General features: G+C 47.1%; 1 protein-coding gene across 1 annotated transcript in view; it reads right to left on the bottom strand.

Annotated features, from left to right (window-relative positions):
• The window catches only part of APOB (apolipoprotein B), a 39,489-nt gene extending 23,302 nt beyond the window's left edge, over positions 1-16,187 (bottom strand). The window contains exons 1-16 of the mRNA XM_004274849.3: positions 15,979-16,187; positions 15,628-15,666; positions 14,486-14,601; positions 13,291-13,436; positions 10,883-11,036; positions 9,874-10,029; positions 9,307-9,431; positions 8,231-8,316; positions 6,522-6,741; positions 5,538-5,765; positions 5,199-5,316; positions 4,961-5,107; positions 4,044-4,255; positions 3,551-3,788; positions 2,814-2,990; positions 1,195-1,386 (exon numbers count right to left, since the gene is read on the bottom strand). Coding sequence (XP_004274897.1) covers positions 1,195-1,386; positions 2,814-2,990; positions 3,551-3,788; positions 4,044-4,255; positions 4,961-5,107; positions 5,199-5,316; positions 5,538-5,765; positions 6,522-6,741; positions 8,231-8,316; positions 9,307-9,431; positions 9,874-10,029; positions 10,883-11,036; positions 13,291-13,436; positions 14,486-14,601; positions 15,628-15,666; positions 15,979-16,054 — 2,430 coding nt within the window. The 5' untranslated portion in view covers positions 16,055-16,187. The remainder of the gene's footprint in view (positions 1-1,194; positions 1,387-2,813; positions 2,991-3,550; positions 3,789-4,043; positions 4,256-4,960; positions 5,108-5,198; positions 5,317-5,537; positions 5,766-6,521; positions 6,742-8,230; positions 8,317-9,306; positions 9,432-9,873; positions 10,030-10,882; positions 11,037-13,290; positions 13,437-14,485; positions 14,602-15,627; positions 15,667-15,978) is intronic.
• Between the last annotated feature and the right edge of the window lie 4,500 nt (positions 16,188-20,687).

Raw genomic sequence — 20,687 nt, 5'->3', positions numbered from 1 at the left:
AATTCTGATTTTCTGGAGTCTAAATGTAAATGAGGGTTTAACTTGCAGCACAATATATTATGGTAAAACCGATTTTTAAAAACTGATGAGCTGGGACTTCCCTGGTGGTCCAGTGGCTAAGACTCCGTGCTCCCAATGCAGGGGGCCTGGGTTCGATCCCTGGTCAGGGAACTAGATCCACATACTGCAACTCAAAGATACTGCACACCACAATGAAGATCCCGCAGGCCGCAACTAAGACCCAGCACAGCCAAATAAATAAATAAATATTTTAAAAAATAATAAAAAAAACAAAACTGATGAGCTATTTAGATGATGTACATATAAGTATGTATTGTTCTTTGTTCTTTATAACACACCTGCAAAATAACTTGAGATCTCTTTTATTAAAGCCACATTATTATTCATTATATCCTAGGGAGTATACTTGGATATTTTCTCCCTTTTTAATAAATTAATAATTATAAAACACTATAGGGACTTCCCTGGTGGTCCAGTGGTAGAGAATCTACCTTACAATGCAGGGGACGTGGGTTCAATCCCTGGTCAGGGAACTAAGACCCCATATGCTGCGGGGCAACTAAGCCCACGCACCACAACTACTGAGCTCACGCACCTCAACTAGAGAGCCTGCGTGCCGCAAACTACAGAGCCCATGCGCTCTGGGACCCACACGCCACAACTACAGAGCCCACGTGCTCTGGAGCCTACACGCCACAACTAGAGAGAAGCCCATGTGCCACAATGAAGAGAGAAGCCCGCGCGCAGCAACGAAGAGCCCGCGTGCCACAACTAAGACCTGACGCAGCCAAAAAAAAAAAAAAAAACTTAAAAAAAAAACCCCTATAGTTCATATTTAGATAGTGGATTACAGTTTTCCACATACGTTGTTTCATAATCACTGCATCATTTCAATATTAAAAGGAACCTGTAGCATAGGTAGAGGGAGACACACTTAACATTGTTTTCCAGATGAACAAACGAACGCTGTTAAAAGATACATCTAACACGATGAATAGCTTAATTTCCAAATGTTATCAATCCTTAGGATCCAAGAATCTTCTTCACTGAAATTCAAGACAAACCTGCCTCTCTGAAGGATGTACAAGCACTTTCTCTGGTTTGTGTGGCTGGGGTCTTAAGGGAGCCTGGGAGACCTAAAAGGAGCCCAGGCTAATCCCGTCACCCACTCACCATCTGAGGGACCCCCTGCAGGGTACGGGCACCGCTGAGCAGCAGCCTCCCCAGGAGCTGGAGGTCCTGGAGCTTGACAAAGCCAAGCTCTTCGCCCAAGATGTGGAGGTAGGCTCTGGCTTCTGGGAAGTCTTTGGATTTCAAATCTTTGATCAGCTTCTCAGCGTTGAGCATAATTCCGTTGACCATGTCCTGGGATTTTAACAACAAAATGTCTAGTGAGGTGTGAGTGTTGTCAAACAAACACCCATAGATTTAGATGTGGGACCTACCTGCTGCAGCCGGGATGGGCCTAAACACAAATGCTCAAGGCGGGGGCACAGGGCAGACACTGAAATCAGGCTCCCACCTTTTATCAGAAGGTAGATACTAGCTCCTCCAGACTGAGACGAAGACGCTCAGGGACAACGGCGCTTCCACTCTGCTCTTAACTTGAATGATGTAGCCATGGTAAGGGACGCTTTCCAGGATGCCAGGATCCCAACGGCTCCCCAAGATTAGAAGACCCTCTGTCTGCCAACCCCTCCCCTGCTTACTCCCTCTCTCCTTTGACGAGGCAAAAACACTAGGGGTTTCTTGGGAAAGCATAGCTGCTACATACATTGGCCAAAAGCTTGAAAAACACCTGGTCTAGGTAAGTTCTTATCTAGGTAAGTTCTTAGAGATTAGGATTCCATAGACTGATGCTTGGGCATTGAGGAAGAAAAGAGTGATTGACTGAAAGGCTCCAAACAGATCAAAGACCCTCAGCCTCAAGTGGAGGTAAGTAAATTAGAAGACAGAGGTGGGACCATTTGCGAGCATGGAGGAGTAAATTATGGCCCTGCTTCTCAAACTGAAATGTGCACACCAGTTCCTTGGGGGTCTCGTTAGAGTGCAGGTTCTGATTCAGCAGAGCCCAGGAGGGCCTGAGAACCTGCATTTCTAACAAGCTCTGATGTGATGCCAAGGATGACCACACTTTGGGTAGCAAAAAGCTAAAGCATGAGAAGCTCCAGATCATACAATCTATTTTCTACTCCTTAAGTGGAGGCTCATGCTAGCTTCCCATAAGCTAGTGCACTGGTGTGGGTGAGAGCCAAAGAAAGTAGTTAGTAATAATGAAAATATGAAAATAACGAGTATAATACTATCTGCTTCTTGAGTAATCAAGTTAAGAGTCAGGCACTTGGCTTCGCTTTTTACATACTTCAGTTCATTTAGTCTTTAAATATCCTCGTGAAGGCTACGGATTATTATTAGCAATCTGGGGATGTGGAAACAGACATAACATCAAGCAACTTGTCCAGGTATGCAGAGCTTGAAGAGAGTGAGGTTAGATTTCAAACCCATGCCCCAGAGTTCATACTATTCTGAACTCTATGTTAGAGAGCCTCTAATGTTAGAGAGCCTCTAATTATGTTAGAGAGGCCTCTAATGCGTCTGGATGTGGGTAGACTGAATCTCCAGGAGGCCACACCTACAGAGGATACTGGCTCTTATCCTCACTGGACTGGTTAATAATAGCCATAGTTGTCACTTCAGTTAGGTAGTACCTTGGTGACTTCCAGGCTTAGACAAGAATGTTTTCGCATTGAAACCCAAAGCTTTCATTGAGAGGATACTTAACAGAAACATACCTGCTCACGTTTATCCTCTTTGTTGTAGCCAAAGTGATCCACCAAGACCTTGGAGACATGATCAGGAACTTGACCATCAACCCAGTACAAAGCCTTGTTGACACTGTCTGGGAAAAATCCTTGCTTCCCAAAAAGAGCTTCCAGTGTTGGCTCAAAGCCTTTTCCTTGCAGACCAATCTGAGAAAGAAAATCAGGCAAGAAAATGCCATCATGTTTCTCTGTTGTCCGTCAGCCTTCCATTCCCCTCTTTATGCCCAATTCATTAAACAAGTATTCGGTGACAACTACAGGGCAGGAGCTGAGCTTAGCACTCCACGTGAGTTGTCTTATTTAAATCTCAGCAGAATCTTGACAGGCAGAACTTATCACTTGCCTGTTTTCTGGAAGAGGCAGCTAAGGTTCAGAGAGCATAAATAGTTAAACCAAAGATTCAGAGTTGGGAGTGGACTTGGGGTTTGAACCAGAGCCGTCTGACTGTGCAGCCCATGCACTTCCTTGGATTTGGGGTCTAAGGGCTTCTCTGAGACATCTGCATTTCCATTCATATAAGGAGTCATGCTTCAGATGGCCCCTAGTGGGGAGGCAGGAAGGCAAGGGAGGAGGGCAAGAAGTGATGGTACCACTGCCTGATGATTCCTGTTCCTCTGTAGCTGGCTCACGGCTCCCTTGATTTGACTTTATGATGTAGAACAGAATGGCCTAGAAAACATAAGGCTCTGCTTCAATCTCACACATACCTCAAAGAGGTCAGCTGGAGCAAATCCAAAGACTGAGAGGGTCATTTTCAGCATGCTTTCTTTAGGAAGGTAATTACTTGGATCAAATATAAGATTCCCTTCGATTCTGCCCGAGACTGGGTCAAGTGATGGAAGAGAAATAGATTTGGAAAGGTGATAGTTCCGGGAAAACTTTTTGAAGTCCATGACAGTCGGAAGTTGAGATGTTTTCAGAGCTTCTTCCACTAACTCTTTCAACCTAGATGAAGGGGAGGATATTGTGAGCCGACACACATCACGTTACTCTTCCACCCCCAAGTAAATATGGATTTCCAATCGCTACCAAGCTATTTGGGTTTCATTTGCCCCAAGAGCTTGGCTCAGATCTGCCACCCTTTCACCCAGATGTTTGTTCCAGAAGAAAGAACAATGTATGAAGGGCAGGCGGCGGCTAAATCAGAATTGAGGTTTGGAATTTCAGGCCCCTGTGGCAGATGGGGACGACTTCACTCACTCCTGGACATACAGCTCTTCTGAGTTTAAGATGTTGGTGATGTGGGAAGCCACAAAGTTCTTCACTTGCTCATTCTTTTCCCGTGTGAGGAGTTGGGTGATTTTGTTAATATCTGACTGGGAAGGGCCGCCCATCAGCATGAGATAGGCAGCCAGTCGCTTATCCCCCGGAGAGGTGTCATCGAGGAAAGTCTGAAGTAGGACTTCCCGGACCTGTAGCCAAAAGAGGAGACTGTTATCACTGTCAGAACACAGAACATGCCTGGCAAACGTGCCTGGTCTTATTATGCGCAAGTTGAATTTCTCTCTAAGAATCCTTCAAACGCTGGTACTGAACCTTCTTGCCTGTGTTCCCCCCAGAGCAACCAGCTGAAGGAAGTGTTCTCAGAAGACACCTATCAGATGCATGTTGAATTCAACTGCATTAAAATACACAAGTTATGGCCAAGTTACAACTTGTCGGAGATCTGCCACTCACTGAAGATAAAGTTGTTTTAACATAGATTATCTCAATATGAGGATAAAGGCGGGAAGGGACAGTGAGAATTTGGTACTAATAAGTAAGTCAGGTTGTCTGCAAAGCTCTGGAGCCACTGCCACTTTCTGAGGCCAGTTTGACTATCCTAGTCTAGGGAAACGGGAAAAATCAGACATGTTTTCCCAAGATGGGAACGATGGTCAGTCTGGTGGGAGGACAGCATATAGTGAATAGCTCACACTCCGCCTGCTGGAGTAGCAACAAGCTCAAATATTTCTCTCACGTCCACCTTACTGCTAGGCAGTCACCAGGTGTGTTGAAAGTTGCAATTAAAAAGCAGTAGAATAAAGTCACTAGAATGATGAGATTTAGAATCTCATTCCAAATCCTTGTCAGTCTGAATAAACTTTTCACTTTCAGTCCTCTTCTGTGGACTTTACCTCGTCTCTAAGCTCCATTTTCCGCAGGGCCTGGATGGCAGCCTTCTGAATCAGCAGTGATGGCTGTCTACTTTTGATGCATTTCAGGACTGAAGATTGGAGTTTTGGGGTTAGTTGCTCCATGGTTCTACCAATATTTCCAATGACCTGCATTGAAAAGAAACAAGAGGGAATCAGGGCACAGAAGAAGTGAGGGGTGTACAGGAAAACTGCATTTCATACAAAAAACTGAAAATACCCTCAGAATCAAGTAGATGTGATCTTCGTTCCCAGTGCAGTCATTGCGAATCTGTTCCGACAGGTAATCAGCAATTTCCAGCAGGTCCTGTGTCCCCGTAGGGTTTGTCTTATGATAGCTACAGAATAAGAGGGAGGATTCAGCGAGCATAGCCAGCTTTATCTTAAAATATACACTTATATTTGCTGATTTCTTATTTCAAATCATTACTCTCAAAATGAGCAGTAGAAAAACAAAAGAGTAAGCATCATAATTTGAAAGTGGAGGGAGGGTACAAACTTAATACAGAGAAGCGGGGTCTTCCTTAGCTCCTACGAGGAGAACCAGTGTAGAACTCACTTGTTGATCACGTGACTCAGAGCATAAAACGTGGCCCGGCTCTGCTGCTCCTTTGCCATGTTAAAGATTGTTCGCAGCCTCTCGGCAGAGGGCTTTGGGATCAAGGCCACCAGGTAGGTCACAACATCTATCAGAAGGGGGTTGGCTTTCTCACTTTTCAGCCACTGGAGGATGTGAGTGTAACACTGGGGCTGTCCGCATTGAATCAAGGCTTGTAAAGTGATGGGGCTGAGAAGAAAAGGGCAGAGAGAGTTATAAACATCACCTTCTAGGCAGCTAAAATATCCTTGGCCCATGGTGTTCCCTCTGTCAGGAATGCCCTTATTCCCCTTATTCACAATCCAAATCCAACCATCTTCCAAAATCTAACTCAGATCCCTAGAACCAGAAAGCCTTCCCTATAAGCATTATCCACCGGAGAAGCACCACGGAGCAAAGCCTGAAGAAGGACCCCCTGGATTCAACATCCAGAAAGGTCTGTCATCCTTTGGTCAGAACACAGAACATGCCAGGCAAACACTCATCCAGCCTTCAGTCCCTTCTCTGGTCTTCATGGCACTAACAGTGAGTGCATTGGAGTAAAGAGAAGGCACGGTATTATTTTGTTTGCCTGAGTTCTCTCTCCTCTAGCCTATAGGCTTCCAGAGAGCACAGACTTCTTTTTCTCTCAAACACTCCAGGGTACCCATTATAGAACTAGGAATTAGAAGATACACATCAAAATGTGGGAAATATTTTCCTCCTGTCTTAATACACAAATATGTATCTACCTTGGATGCAATGTGTGTATGTGTGTTTTGCCCATGGAACTCTAGACACCTTAGCCGATACTTCTCTATCCAGTAAACGTTAACTGACTGACTAATTGATTAACTGGGTTGAAATTTCAGTGGTCCCTGAGATTCTCTGTTTGGCCAAGGTCTCAGCCAGCTACCACAGGTGTATAATCTATGAAAGATTGAGCTGCGACCGTTCAAGAAATACCTGGACACCTCGATCAGCTTTGGCAAGAGGGATGTGACTGCCTCATTGCTGAGGGCTCGCAGCTCAGTCACCAGTTTATGGAAGAGGTTAGCTCTCTGGGCATTCTGCTCGGAGACATCCAGTTTCTGCAGCTCCTGAAGGGTCTTCACGATGTCCTCGGCCTGCTTTGGAGGTGATGTGGACTTGGTGCTCTCAAAGGCAAGACCCACCGCCTCGGCACCTGGAAGGAGGAATGTGTCAGAGGGATTCTTGCTTACCTCTGCTTCTCACCCTCATCTTTCTACTGGAAACTGGAGATCAAGGAGGGGTCAGCAAAGGGGAAAAGAAAAGAAAACTATCCAGTACTCTACTTGATGCCCATTACGTATCTATCTGGCTCTGTGCTAGGGGTCTGACTTCAGTGTTTTCATTGACTCATCACACTCTCCCTGAGGGTATTAGTATTCCTCAATTTAAAGATAAGGGGGGACTTCCCTGGTGGCGCAGTGGTTAAGAATCCACCCGCCAGTGCAGGGGGCAGGGGTTCGAGCCCTGGTCCGGGAAGATCCCACGTGCCGCGGAGCAACTAAGCCCGTGCGCCACAACTACTGAAGCCCGCACGCCTAGAGCCCGCGAGCCACAACTACTGAGCCTGCGTGCTGCAACCACTGAAGCCCGTGCGCCTACAGCCCGAGCTCCACAACAAGAGAAGCAGCCACCTCAATGAGAAGACCACGCACTGCAACGAAGACCCAATGCAGCCAAAAATAAATAAACTTATAAAAAATAAAAAAATAAAGATAAGGGAACTAAGACCCACTAAGTGAGCCACTCACCTTGCCCAAGACCTTTCTGGGTGTGAGAGGCAGAGCTGGAACTGAATCCAGGCTTTTGTGACTCTGGTATTGGATAACCCTTCTGCCTAAAAGACCTGGTGAGGAGGCGCTGCTGCTGATGTGGCAACAGCTGAAGCTGACTCACTGCTGCTCGCCCACCCTTTCTTCCAGGGGGATCTAATGGCAGTTTGTGGGGGAGGGGAAGACGCTTTTGTGTCCCCTCCATCACCCTGCTCTCACCTGTGCCAGGGAGGCAGGTGAATCAGCACGGAAATACGGTGCAGTGGAAGGAGTCCACTTAGATTAGAGTAGACCTGGAGGCCTATTTTTCACCACCTCTAATAGTCTGTGACTGTGAACACATCACTAAGCCTCTCTCTGGGTCCCTCTCCCCTCTGATGGGTATAAAAGCACACGTTGCTACCACCTGACATCACAGGTTGCTGAGAACAACGAGGTAAGACATACGACAGCTTCACGTACAAGACATGCAGGGCTGGGGTTGGACTAGAGGTCTCTATAGTTCCAGTCAGCTCTAAAGACTGATCCCTGACCCTGAGGGTCTCTCTCACTTGCCCCACCCTGTCCAGGCCCCAGGCCTTATCATGGGGTGTATGAGGTTGTCAGATCTACCAAAGGTTGACTTAGGAAACCAGTTTCCTACTTACAAAAACCCAGGTAGCTTTGGGGAACTCCCTTTCCTTTATCCCATTGCCACCTGACATTCTGAGGCGAATATGCTTTCTCAGTAGAACGGCCCACAGCCAGAACACTGGAGCCCATGACCTCATCACCTGCAGACATTTCATCGGGCCCAGCAAGGAGCTAAGCCATGGCTGGTACATCGTGGGCAGATTCCCCAGCCCTGGCAATCAGGTGCACATAAAGTCTTACCTTCATCAAAGAAGCGGCTGTTGATCTTAGGTGTGTCTTCAAGTTTCAAAGTCTGTGTAACCTGTGCCGTCATCCCATACTTATTCCTGGTAACAAAGGAGGCACATCATGTCGTCAATGGCCGGCTCCCCAGACCATTCTGTTCTTTTCACGTTGAATGTTTCCCCCACCTCCGCTTCTACCCAAATTCTGCTCACCTTTCAACCCATAGTTATAGCCAACTGTCCTTCACAGGTGTAGAGAACAAACAGATAGATACCAAGGGGGGAGGGGGGTGGGATGAACTGGGGCACTGGGATTGACATATATACACTACTATGTATAAAATAGATAACTAATGAGAACCTGCTGTATAGCACAGGGAACTCTACTCAGTGCCCTGTGGTGACCTCAATGGAAAGGAAATCCAAAAAAGAGGGGATATATGTATATGCATAGCTGATTCACTTTGCTGTACGGCAGAAACTAACACAACATTGTAAAGCAACTATACTCCAGTTAAAAAAAAAAAAAGCCAACTGTCCTTGATCCCCCTGGTGAACAGTACCACCTCCTTCTGGTCATGTTGGCTGTCCTTCCACCAGAAGGACATATGTACCTTACACCCTCCACCATTCTGGAGCGGCCAGAGGGAATGGACTAACATTGTGCTTTGAAATTCCTTTGCACCCCCCACAGCACAGTGCCAAGACTATAGCAGTTACTCAATATACATTAGTTGACTGATCAGTTTTCAGAATGGATTTGGATACACAAGTCTCTATGCCAATTACCAAATCTTCTGCAAAGCCTTTATAACCAGGGCAGGCTGTAATGATCCCCAGTTTTTCCTGACCTATAGCCCTTAAAGCCTGGGTCTCAGCTATCTTTTGTTGGTTCCAAATTATTTTGCATGCCTAAGACTTTCCTACCAAATTGCCTGTTAGCTTGAGACAGGAGGACAGGGATGGGCTCTGCTTTGTACCTCTTCACAACCCCCTCCCAGGCACAGCCTAGCTTGCAAGAGGGCACCTGAAAAGCATTCCGCTCCTACTGGCTCCATAAATAATGAATCAAGGCTGCAGAGGGTGACCTACTTATAGGAGAAAGGCAGGAACAGGTGTTGCTCCTTGCAGATGGCTTCTGACACGTGCTTCCTCTTAGGGTCCAGGGTGTAGTGGCAGGACTGGCTGCTGCCAATCAGCGTTGACAAGGGGCGGGTCTGTGAATGAGATCGGGGAGAAGCATTTTCATCAGTCCCTGGGGCTTGAACCTGAGTCTCCTGCCATAGGTATTTACCTTCAGGGAAGAAGGTGGCGGAATGGGGGTTCTGTACCACTAGATAAATTCAGTTAGAGAGCTTGGTACTTGACATTTTGACAAGGGGATGCAACAACTTGGCAAATCCAAAGCTGAGTCAAGCTACAGACTCTTCTTATTCTACCCCAGTGGACCTATGATCCTGCACAAAGTACATATAACCTGGTGTCCTACACACGCCTGTCCATCCCACCAAACATAAACACGTCACAGCTGCTACTGCTCCTTATGTTTTCTTTGCCTAGAAGTTTTTCTTTGAGATCCCTTATAGCACTACCATTCCATCATTTTAATAGTAAAGAGGCTGCTGCCAGTGTGAATAGCAATGCTGGTGTGAAACTCACCAAGCCTTTGATCAAAGCAAGGGGGCTAACTGCCGTGCTAATGGGCTGGAAGTGATCACAATTCTCCAGGTTTCTTTCAATGGATATTTCTGTTGCCACATTTCCCTTCCTTGTTTTAACAGTAACGTCACTGGAGCAGTTTCCATACACGGTGTCCTATGGGAGCAAAAGATACAATTGGTGTATTCAACAAGGGGAAACATCTTTAGGTTCTTGGGGTGGGGCTGGGAAAGGAGCCAGGGAGAAAAGGCGGATGCAACGTGGCTTTGGGAGAAAGCTTCATCCTCTCTGACAGAGCGTGGGCATTGCTGGTTCCAAGGGCGGCCAGAGCTGGAGTGAGAAAACCACTTACAGGTGATCCTGGTTCTGAGGCATACCTGCCTGCCCTCCTAGGACCTAGCCAGTGCTGGTTTTATATTCTGTGCTCGCAGAGCGTTTTCTCTGCTGTTCATTTATGGCTCGTATTCCAATCTGCCTTGTGTTATATGTGTCTTGGTTCTCATCCCAGGTCCTGAGAACTCCCTGAGGAGAGGCCTCTGCAGGATGCAGCAGTGAGTTCTCTGCGAGTAGCACAGGATGGAACTCAGAACATAGTAAGGGCTCAAAAGTGTTAGTGGGACTGAAGTAAATTGAATTCTCTCTCCGATCAAAACCTGAAATTCTTAAAAGAGGCTGGCAAGTAGATTCAATTATTTTCTGTGTTTAAAACACACAGAGGCTATACCTTGTGGAAACAGAACAAAATCAAACAAAGGAGTAGGGTGGTTGGGACTCCCCAGAAACTGCTATAAAATTAGACCCAACCTGCTCAGGCTGCGTGGGCTGAGCCCTCAGTGAGCCCAGAGGCTGGGGCAAGCCCTGGGCACTGTGCTTCACACCAATATCGGGCCTCCCATGTAACTAGCCATGCAGCTGAGTCAATGATCCACCTGATGTATAAGTGGGACCCGGCTCCAATATGTGAAGATGCGTTCAAAGGGCCACTGTTATCAGCTTTCTAAATTCTCACCAGAAACAACACTTGTTTAGCCTCTTCTGTATCCGGGGGAAGCAGGAGGGCAGAGATGATGCCCCTCTTGATGTTCAGGATGTGTTTAGGCTCTTCTTTCTCTGGGTAAAGTAAAACTTGCTTCCCTTCAGGAACAGCCAGCCTGAGATCGTACCTGTCCCAGAGAGAGTGTGGTCACTCAGTGTCCTTTCTCCACCATGAACCTGATGGGCATAAGCTGGGTGGCTTTGTAGCCTCCTTTTTACTTATTTTCTTTTTACATTTTTTCTTCATACATATCAACACATATATTTTTTTTCAAGAGCATACAAATATGTGTATGCTTTTGGTATTCTTTCATTTCTTTTCCTTCTTTGATTGGCTCACTCATCCTCTCTCTCTTTTCTACCCACATCGGGTCTCTGCAGTCACACTCCCCCACAGAACAACCTACTGGGCATCCCCCATTTGTATCTCCACACTCAGACAATCCCGTATAGAAGCGTGGGAGTGAAAACATCTGCATAGAAAGAGTTTGTCGTTCCTTGTTTTATCCAAATGGGATGGTATTATGCATGCTTGTCTTTATCTTGCTTTTCTCATTTAATTATACTCCATGAAAAGCCTTCTGAGTCATTTGGTAGCGCTCTAACAGATTCTTTTTAAAAAGCTGTATAACATTCCATTCTGTGGTTATATATACTTTATTCATAGTCCCGTTTGATGGCATTCACTTTCTCTTCCTAGATTTTTTAGTTTTTTTTTTCCACACGAACGACACTGAAATAAACATTTTTATGCATCTATTGTCACACATTACTACTTTTCTTTTCATGGGCTAGATCCAAGCATTTGAAATTGCTGTGTCAAATGCTACAAGTATTTTTAATTATAGTAGATATTGACTAATGGCACTCATTCTCACCATCAGTGCTCGAGGGTACACTTTTCCTCATAGGCTTGTTAGCAACAAGTGCTATAGCTGTTTTCAATTTCTGTAGTCTTAATGGGTATAAGGTGATAAGTATCTCATTGTTACATTAATTGCATTTCCCGACCACTGGCGATTGGAGCTTCTTTCCATACATTTGTTGGACATTCATTCACTCTTTTATATGATCTCAGGCTATGTCTAAAGCCTGGGTCAACTCTGATCTAAGGGACCTTTCTTTGGGGACTTCCTTAGGGGGTTTCACATGGCCTGGCAGCACCTGCTCTAGTTAAGTCAGAGTAAAGAAAAGAAGACCAGGCATGTTTCCCACAGCTGTCCATCCTCTCAGAAAATTGCAGACACTGATGCAGGCTCACAGGAAAGCCTTGAGGTGGCCAAAAGCAGGAGTCCTTTTTTGCAGGAGGGTAAGGACCAAAAAGGAACTGACTCCCTTCTGTCACTGCACCCCACTCCCTCAGATACATCTAAGTCTTGGATAAAATAAGATGTATTGGTTAGAGACAGAAGCATCAAGGCCTACTCTGGCTTCCGAGTCTGATGTTTAACAAACTGAAAGAAGGGCACGGAGGGGGGGGAGTTTCCGATGTTACCAAATCAACAAATCCATGACTGTCTGTATTTGCACACACTCAGGACACTACAAACTGTGATCTGGAGATGAGGCAGGGATGATCAAAAAATCTAACAGGGCTTCCCCGGTGGCGCAGTGGCTGAGAGTCCGCCTGCCGATGCAGGGGACACGGGTTCGTGCCCCGGTCCGGGAAGATCCCACGTGCCGCGGAGCGGCTGGGCCCGTGAGCCATGGCTGCTGAGCCTGCGCGTCTGGAGCCTGTGCTCCGCAACGGGAGAGGCTACAACAGTGAGAGGCCCGCGTACCACACACACACAAAAAAATCTAACAACCAGTACAACGTGAACACGGATCAGTCAGAAGTGATGCCAGTCATAAACAAGAGGAACGGCCTGGTCAGTGTGCACTGGCAAAATGCCAGCCCTGGAGGGAGATCAGCTCAGGCCTCAGCTCTCCCTGGACCCCTTGAAGCTGGTGTCCTCTGCTGAGCAGGCCCTGCACTGCCATGTTTGGCCACAGCAATTCCTGCCGGGACCCTGTCTGAAGACTACGAGGCGTAGTCTTATTTCATTCTTTAAACGTGAGTTCACTTGTTTAAACAAACCATCTCAGATTTACTGTCTCAAGGAGTTTTAAAACGTGAGATCTTTTAGAACCACATTTAAATGATAATTAGGGGAACTTCAGTAGGGGAGGGTAAATACTGCTTCCCTCTTTTGAATTGTTGTGAAAACTCAGCAATTCCCTGATCCATGGTGAACAGAGAATACCAATACTTACACTCACATACGTGCCCAACATAAACACACACATTCATGCCTCAGTGGACACACACCCACACGCTCATGTACGACACGTGCAGCGGTACTCAGCTCAGAAATGTAAATGCACAGGCCCACGTCTTACTTGGACATGGCGGCAGTAAACTCCTCAGAGTTCTTGGCCTTCTTCAGCAAGGCCTTGCCCTCAGGGTTGAAGCCATACACCTCTTTCAGGGTGCAGAGGCTCGTCTTCAGGATGAAGTTGCAGAGTTGGGGGACCTCCAGCTCAACCTGACAACAGAGGGGAACAGCACATTAAGACTCTCCACCAAGAACACCAGATCCCCCCTCAGCCCAGGGCTTTCTGGCCTTTTCCATGTCCTAGGGTACCATGCTTCTGAAGCTTTCCCCTATGCATGCAAAGGATGATATCTTTATTGGTTCTAAATGTACGCGCTTTAAAGATGTACAACTGGCTAGAAGAAAGGCAGCCTAGGAGTGAGGGTTTGGAAGAAAACCAGGAGGCAGGAGGAGGGCTATCATTGCTTTCAACAGCGAATGTTTCCTTAATATAAATAGAAAACCCAAAAATCCAAGACCACTGTACCTATCAGGGCCTATTCAGAGCTTTGCATGCAGCTGTAGTTTAAACAGATCCCTAGTTGTTATCCAGCACTGTTTAAAGAACTTTCTGCAGTGCTGGAAATGTTCTATATTCTCACTATCCAACATGGGGGCTGCTACGTATAGGTGCCTATTGGGCATGTGAAATGTGGCTAGTGTGACTAAGAATCTGAATTTTTACTTTCATTCAATTTAAATATCCACACGTGGCTAATGGCTACCTTATCTGACAGCACAGATGCTGGGACCCTAGAAAGAAGAGGGTGGCCCAGCCTGACTTCTCTTTCCCACACGAACCCCAATAGTGGCCCTTAGATCTGTTCCACAGGAACATGGATAGGAGTACAGTCATTCTCAACAATAAGTAGTAGCAGATACTATTTGACTTAGATGATAAAAACCGCTCTCCAGAATGCTTTCCTGGGATGCTCACCTCCCTTGGCTCACCCGCTGGACATCTCTCAACATATTAAATCTTCTGGTCTGCAATCCTGATATTCTAGATCACATATTCTAATTACATCTTGGAAGCTAATGGGAAAATAAACCTGGTGGGTAAATTTTTTTTTTCTGTGGCAGACAACTTCTCAGCAAAGTGGCTGACTTTCAAACTGAGGGCCAGTCCAGCACTTGGAGATTACGACAGTCCGGCACAAGCTGGTTTGCTCAGCCCCGGGCTCCAGGGTCCTCCAGTGGCCCTCCAACTCCCCTCATACCTTGCAGTTGATCTTGGTGGAACTTCTTGAATCAGCAGTCCCGGGGACTCCACTGGAACTCTCAGCCTCATAGTTGTACACATATTTCCTGAGGTGCTTGAAACGCGTTGCATCTTCTGCAATGAGGAGAAGTCAGTCAGCTACATAGCAGGAATAACTCGCCCGAGGACAGTCAATCCTGGGCAGGGAGGGGTAGTGGCAAAGATAATAAAAAATGGTAATTAAACTCAAATTATTTTTTATTAATTTTCCTTTATAGATTTAGCTTCTGCATTATGATTTTGCTGAGGCTAATATTTAAATTAGCTGGTAATCCTTGAATATATAATCTGAGACACAAGGCAGGGAGTGTCAAGTAATGAGGCTCAGAAAGTCTATAGGAAAGACTCCCTGGAAAATTAAGAGTCGATAGCATAAAAGCAAGTATCTCTCATTGCCTTTTCAGCTTGAAAATACCATAATTCTGTGGTTCTTTTTTGATTCTACCAAACATCTGAGGCTAAGTTCACTAAGCATTAAGGGTATCCGGCTGATTTAAGAAACCCCCAAGAAGGAATTTCCGGAGGTTTCCACAGGGCGTGAGAGACATTTTCTGAACAATTTGAGAAAAAGAACATTTGGGTTCTGAGCCCAGATGCAGTGATGCCAGACGCCCACGAGGTGGCAGTGCTGCTCCATCAGAGGGCAGCCTCCGGCTCTTGGGAGAACACAGGGTACCACTGCAAGGCCAGCTCCTTTGACCCCTAGGGGTCAGGTAAATACAAAGGGGTGGGCATCTGGATTTCTGCACAAAGGTTAAAGTCAGCATTTCCTCACCTTCCTGCGCTTCAAATTAATGATTAGCCCCTGACAAACAGGACAGATGTCTCTTTAAATTGTCTATGGACCAACAGTTGGCGGTCCCTTCCCCACCCTACTCCCAGGCTGAACTTTTAGGACCGACGGGAAGGGTGGGTAGAAGAGAGCGGAGACCCCTTGGAGGGGGGTCAGAGGCTCAAGGAACTGGCTTCTTGGGCTCAGAGCAGGGTACGCCAATCACAGCATCACAGCACTTAAGTGGCCTGAGGTGCAGGGGGATGGGTGGGGGATGGGTGGGGGAGGGGTGGGGGGGCCCTTCCTTGCCCCTGCGGGAAATGCCTTACTTGGGCAGCTCGGGCTGACATTTTCCAGCACGGTGTCTCCTGTAAGAAAGGGAGAACGACAACTGTGGGTGTTCCCGTCCTTCCGGATGGGTCCTAGCGTCTGACGGGGACGACAACTGCAGAGGACTTTCAGTGTCTTGGAGGGAAGCAGGTTTTGAGGAACCCAATCCCCAGCCCCACCCATTACCTGAGTCTGGAGAAGCCACCCAGCTGGTCCTGTGCCCCTGTCCCCCGACCCTGTGGCCGTCCTCCCTCTGACCCAGGCTCAAGCTGCCCCAACCCCCGCCCGTGCCCTGGCTTCCGCCCCCCACCCCCGACCTGGCGCCCCAGCGGCCGGGGGGCCTCACTCACTGGCCCGGGCGCTGGCGGCAAGCAGCAGCAGCGGCAGCAGCAGCAGCGGCAGCAGCGCAGGCCTCGGGGGGCCCATGGCCGACCTGACCGGCGGCTCCCTCCCGTCCGCTGGCTGGGCCCGGCCTCCGCGCTGCTCGCTGGCTCCTTAGGGACTGGCGCCCACAGGCAGCAGCTCCGCACCCGCACCCGCCTTGGGAATGCGCGGCCGGCGCCCGGGCCCGATTTATAGGACGCCGCCCGCGCAGGGCTGCAGCTGAAAGAGCGCCGGGCAAATTGCAAAAGGTCCAAAGGGCAGCGTCCTGGGCCTGTTTGCTTTTCCGCCCCAGGCCCTGCTCTGAGCCCCGAGGAGGGGGCTCAGCCTGGACTCAGCCAGGGCCACTGGAGCCTTGCCTCTCGCCTCTCCTGTCCCCGGGGTCTCAGGGCCCCGGGCCAGTGGGCTCAGCACCCGAAGCGCCTGCCCTGAGCTAGGGGTGCCTCCGGGAGATGCAAGCACAGGAGCCAATCTCGCCCCTGCTCCCTGAGCTTTGTAACCACTGGGGAGCCAGTCCTTCACAGCGTCTTGGTGGAGACATTTTCCTCCCCCTTCCTCCCCCTTTAGTGGACTCTGAGTTTGCATGGGGGCCTGTAACCCAGGTCAGTACCCGTGGCTCTGGATCACATGCCCTGGATTCAGCCCATCTGGAGGGAGCAAACAGCAAGGGGAAGGAGGGAGGTCTGGTGAGGGACTGACCCCCACTCGACCTGAGGGACCACGTCTCAGTCAAAGCAGAAATCCAGCAGCCTAAATCTTCTAGAAACCCCAGTAAGGTGGGGCCTTTGGAAAAGACCAGCCTCCCCCGTCTTTCCCCCAGCAGCCCAATTTCTTCTTCAGAAATTGAGGAGAGGAGGCTTTTCCCTACATGAACAGCTTCTGGGTTTCCTCACGGATGGGGGAGGCCAGCGAGGAGAAGTAGAGTAGTGGGTGGATGCATAATGTTCCTCCTAAACATCCCGGAAACATCTCCATGAATCCTTCCCTTCTTTTCTAGGTACTGTCCATTTCCCACAGGAAACTTGTGCCAAGGCACAGTATAGATATTTCAGCAACACTGACTTACTGACTCAGAAGCGATGATAAAGGGTGAATGATGGGATGGTGCTGTGATGGGATGGACAAATGTCTGGGACTGGCCATGTCCACAAGGCACCTCCAATCCGGTTGGGGAGACAAAGTGTGTAGACAGGAAACTGCTGGTGAGCAATGAAGGCAGGCTGAAAGCAATGCTAAACTGTGTGGGGTATAACTGCTGGAGGAGAGCAAAGGGAGGCGTGGGAGACGGGGGTCCTGGAGCAATGAAAAGGGGCTGTGGACTGACGGGGACATGAAGCACCGGAGGCAGAAGTCAGTATTTGTTGTTACGATTTGTTATTTATGAGATGTATCCAGATGTAACAAACTAACTGTGAAGTCATTTAAATCTTCTGGTGCCAAACATGATGGTCAGAAGGGTCAGTTCTGAGATAGTAACAGTGTATAAACCCCCCATTACCTTAGCCGAGACTTGCAGGAGGATGTTTGTCTTGTTACTGGCACTTGGGTTGCCACAATTCTCCTCAATTCATGTATTTTCCTTAGCCAGGAGCTCCCTGTGGGCAGCTAAACTCCCTTCAGTGATGAGCTGCTTTGCATCCAGGGTATATTAATATTGTTAAAAGTGGATATTACAGAGGTTTCAACCCAAGGCTGCTCACACCCACACCACTGAATTCAGAAAGTTCTGGAAGAAGTAACTGCCCCCGAACCCCATTTCTCTGAACACTTTATTTGAACTATTTTCTGTGGATTGTCTTTCCACAGGAGGAGCTGCTGTTAGTAGATCAGGAAACGGTCATGCTCCCATGCACGTGGGTAAAAATATTTAGGTATAAAGAAACTGAAATGAGATGGTTAACTTCAATTTATAAGCACAAGGCCAGGATTTCTCTGTTGGATGACAAATGAAGCCACTGTCCTATAGTCTGTCAGCAGAGAACATTACATAAGACTTGGGGATGTAATGTACAGCATGATGAACATAGTTCATAGCACTATTTTGTGTATTTGCAAGTTGCTAAGAGAGTAGATCGTAGAAGTCTTTATCACAAGAAAAGAAAAAATTGTGCGGGGGCATGTATAGTGTCAGATGTTGGCATTGTGATCATTTCACAACATACACAAATACTGAATTATGATGATATAAAAAAGTAGAGGACATCATTTTTATGATTTGGGAATCAGAAAATGAATCTGCTAACTTGGATGCAGGGAAAACTTGTGGGTTGCTTAGATGCCCCTGAGGTGACTGTCACCATCTCTAAATGGAGACTTGGAAGCATTGGGCTCAGCTTCTCTTTCTTCCCCTGATTTCCTCTGAAAGGTCACCCTAGTGCTGGGTAGCAGCCAGCAGTACTCATCCTCTGACAAGGTCAGGTACAGAAGCACCACAGAGGAAGTGTTGGATCGTTGAGTTGACTTGGGTACACTTACAGAAATACTGTAAGGATTAATGCGTAGACTATTCTTACATTACTAAATCCACTTAGATCTTTTGTCAAAAGCTATTTTAAAATATAGCATTATTTGTGAACACAGATATCACCCTTCATCTCTTTGCCTTTAAGAAGAACATTTCTCAGTTCCCTCTACTAAACACATTCAAAGTTTCAAAGGACAGTGACCTGTCTTCACAGAGACATCAGATGGTGTCAGGAGTCAGGAAATCTACTAGTATAAGGTATTCATTGAACAGAGAAAACCCAGGTCGAGCGAGGTCAGCTGATGTAAAGGAAAGCAGTATGAGTGTTAGACTCAAGAAGACCTGGGATTGTGTCCTAGCTGGGTTTCTTGTGTGGCTTGTAACCTTGGGTGACTTCACTTTCCTAAACCTCTGTTTAGCCATCCCTAAAACCGGATTAAAAATAGCAACCTTCCTCATAGGAATTTTTGTGAGAATTAAGTGAAACAATTATGTAAATAATTGCATTGATAGCACGATGCCTGGCAAAAAAGACAATGAATGATAAATTATCATTTATTATGTGTGTGTGTTGGAGTGGAAGTATATTTAGAGGGTAGCTATTGAGCTAGCTAACCACAATGGATATAGAGACAGAGATTGACAGAACAAAAACAGGAAATCGCATTAGGGAAAGAGAGCAGAAACAAGACAGGGCATCCTTGAGGGCTGCGCATAGGGGAGACAGAACATCCATTTGTCTCTGATGATTCCTAACTTTTCTGGGGATGTGAAATCACTGTCCTTTCTGGGGGTGAATGGAGGCCTTCCTACAGCAAGCAGACTAGTGACTCTAGCAGAGACACGTTCTGATATCACAAAGATTAATCTCAGCTAGTGGCTATGACTTGACAGTCTGTGAATGCAAAGTCCCATAAGGTGAACCATCAGTCTGAGTAATCACAAAGCTCTGCGTACCCATCAGAAAGTCACCTGATTAATGGAACTTCAAGGAATTAGATAATGCCAAGGATTCCAGTTAACAGCCTCTAGAAGTGAAACTACGCATTGTTTATGTGCAGGTGACCAGAAGGGTCCTGGTCAAGTTCAGGGACCTATGGAGACTATTAAAAGCCCCTCAGCAGCCCAATATCCTGAGTTAGTGTAGTTCATATACTGAAATAGGTGTTCAATATATATTTGCCGAATACAAACGAATCTACGCCATTCAGTTACACCCCACGGCTTCCAGGATATTTATGTACAGTGACCATGACGCTAAATAAATCTTTACAGTGACATAAAACAAGGAGATACAATCTGATGCAAATTATTCCCAGCTGTACTGTTCAAATAACTCATCTGGCAAATAGGGACCAGTGCTGACAATGACTAATTAGCCTATCTCTTTTCTGCCTATGACAGCATTATAATTGCACATGATGCCCAGAAGCTGGAAAGTAAACTTCAAGAATTGTAGATGGAGCCATGCCCAGCGTGGTCTGTGCATGCTAATAACAAGTGCACACACACACATATACAAACACAGACACAAATGATAAACGTCAGGGAAAAAAAGTGCATTGAGGTGAGTGGTACAAGTGAAAGATGGTGGGATGGGCCCAGTGTCGACCAGATGAAGACATTACTGATGGATGATTAACCTCCGGTGAGGAAGCAGAAAGAAACTTTCTTACTTTGTTATTCTGCTGTCCAAGAGATAAGCTCAGAATGTTGAGCAGCGGTTCTTACTGGAGAGAAAAGTCCGAAGTCAGCACCGTTTAGCGTGCAGTCAGGTTCTATGTGTGTGCAGCTATCACTTCCTTGACCATGAAGGTCTCATCCCTCCACCCTGCCGGGGCCTGCTCCAGCCCCACCTCCTTCGAGGAGCCTTCCTCTGGCTCCAGTCCAGTAAGACCTCATGGCGTCTGACCCTGGTCTCTTATCAGGCAGTTTCTTCACAGGGCAAGTGAAGGGCCTTCATACAGACCTGCTGTTGCCCTGAACTTACATTTGTCTCGGGTGATATTATCTAACTTTTCATGTGTTTACATGTTAACTTGCCAACCAGAGAGATAAGCTTGGAGGATGAGAACTGAGCGTCGTTTTCACCTTTGTATTCGCCTTCCCTCTCCCTCACCAGCACCTCGCACTAGGCAAGGCAGATGGTAGCAAAGGAGTAAACGCTGTGATTATAATGTGAGATGGTCCTTGTGAGACAGGTGTTTTTCATAC

Source organism: Orcinus orca, chromosome 13 (assembly GCF_937001465.1).
Source record: "Orcinus orca chromosome 13, mOrcOrc1.1, whole genome shotgun sequence".
Taxonomy (NCBI): Eukaryota; Metazoa; Chordata; class Mammalia; order Artiodactyla; family Delphinidae; genus Orcinus; species Orcinus orca.
The sequence above is the reverse complement of the archived record's forward strand: the minus strand, read 5'-3'. Positions and strand labels throughout refer to the sequence as shown.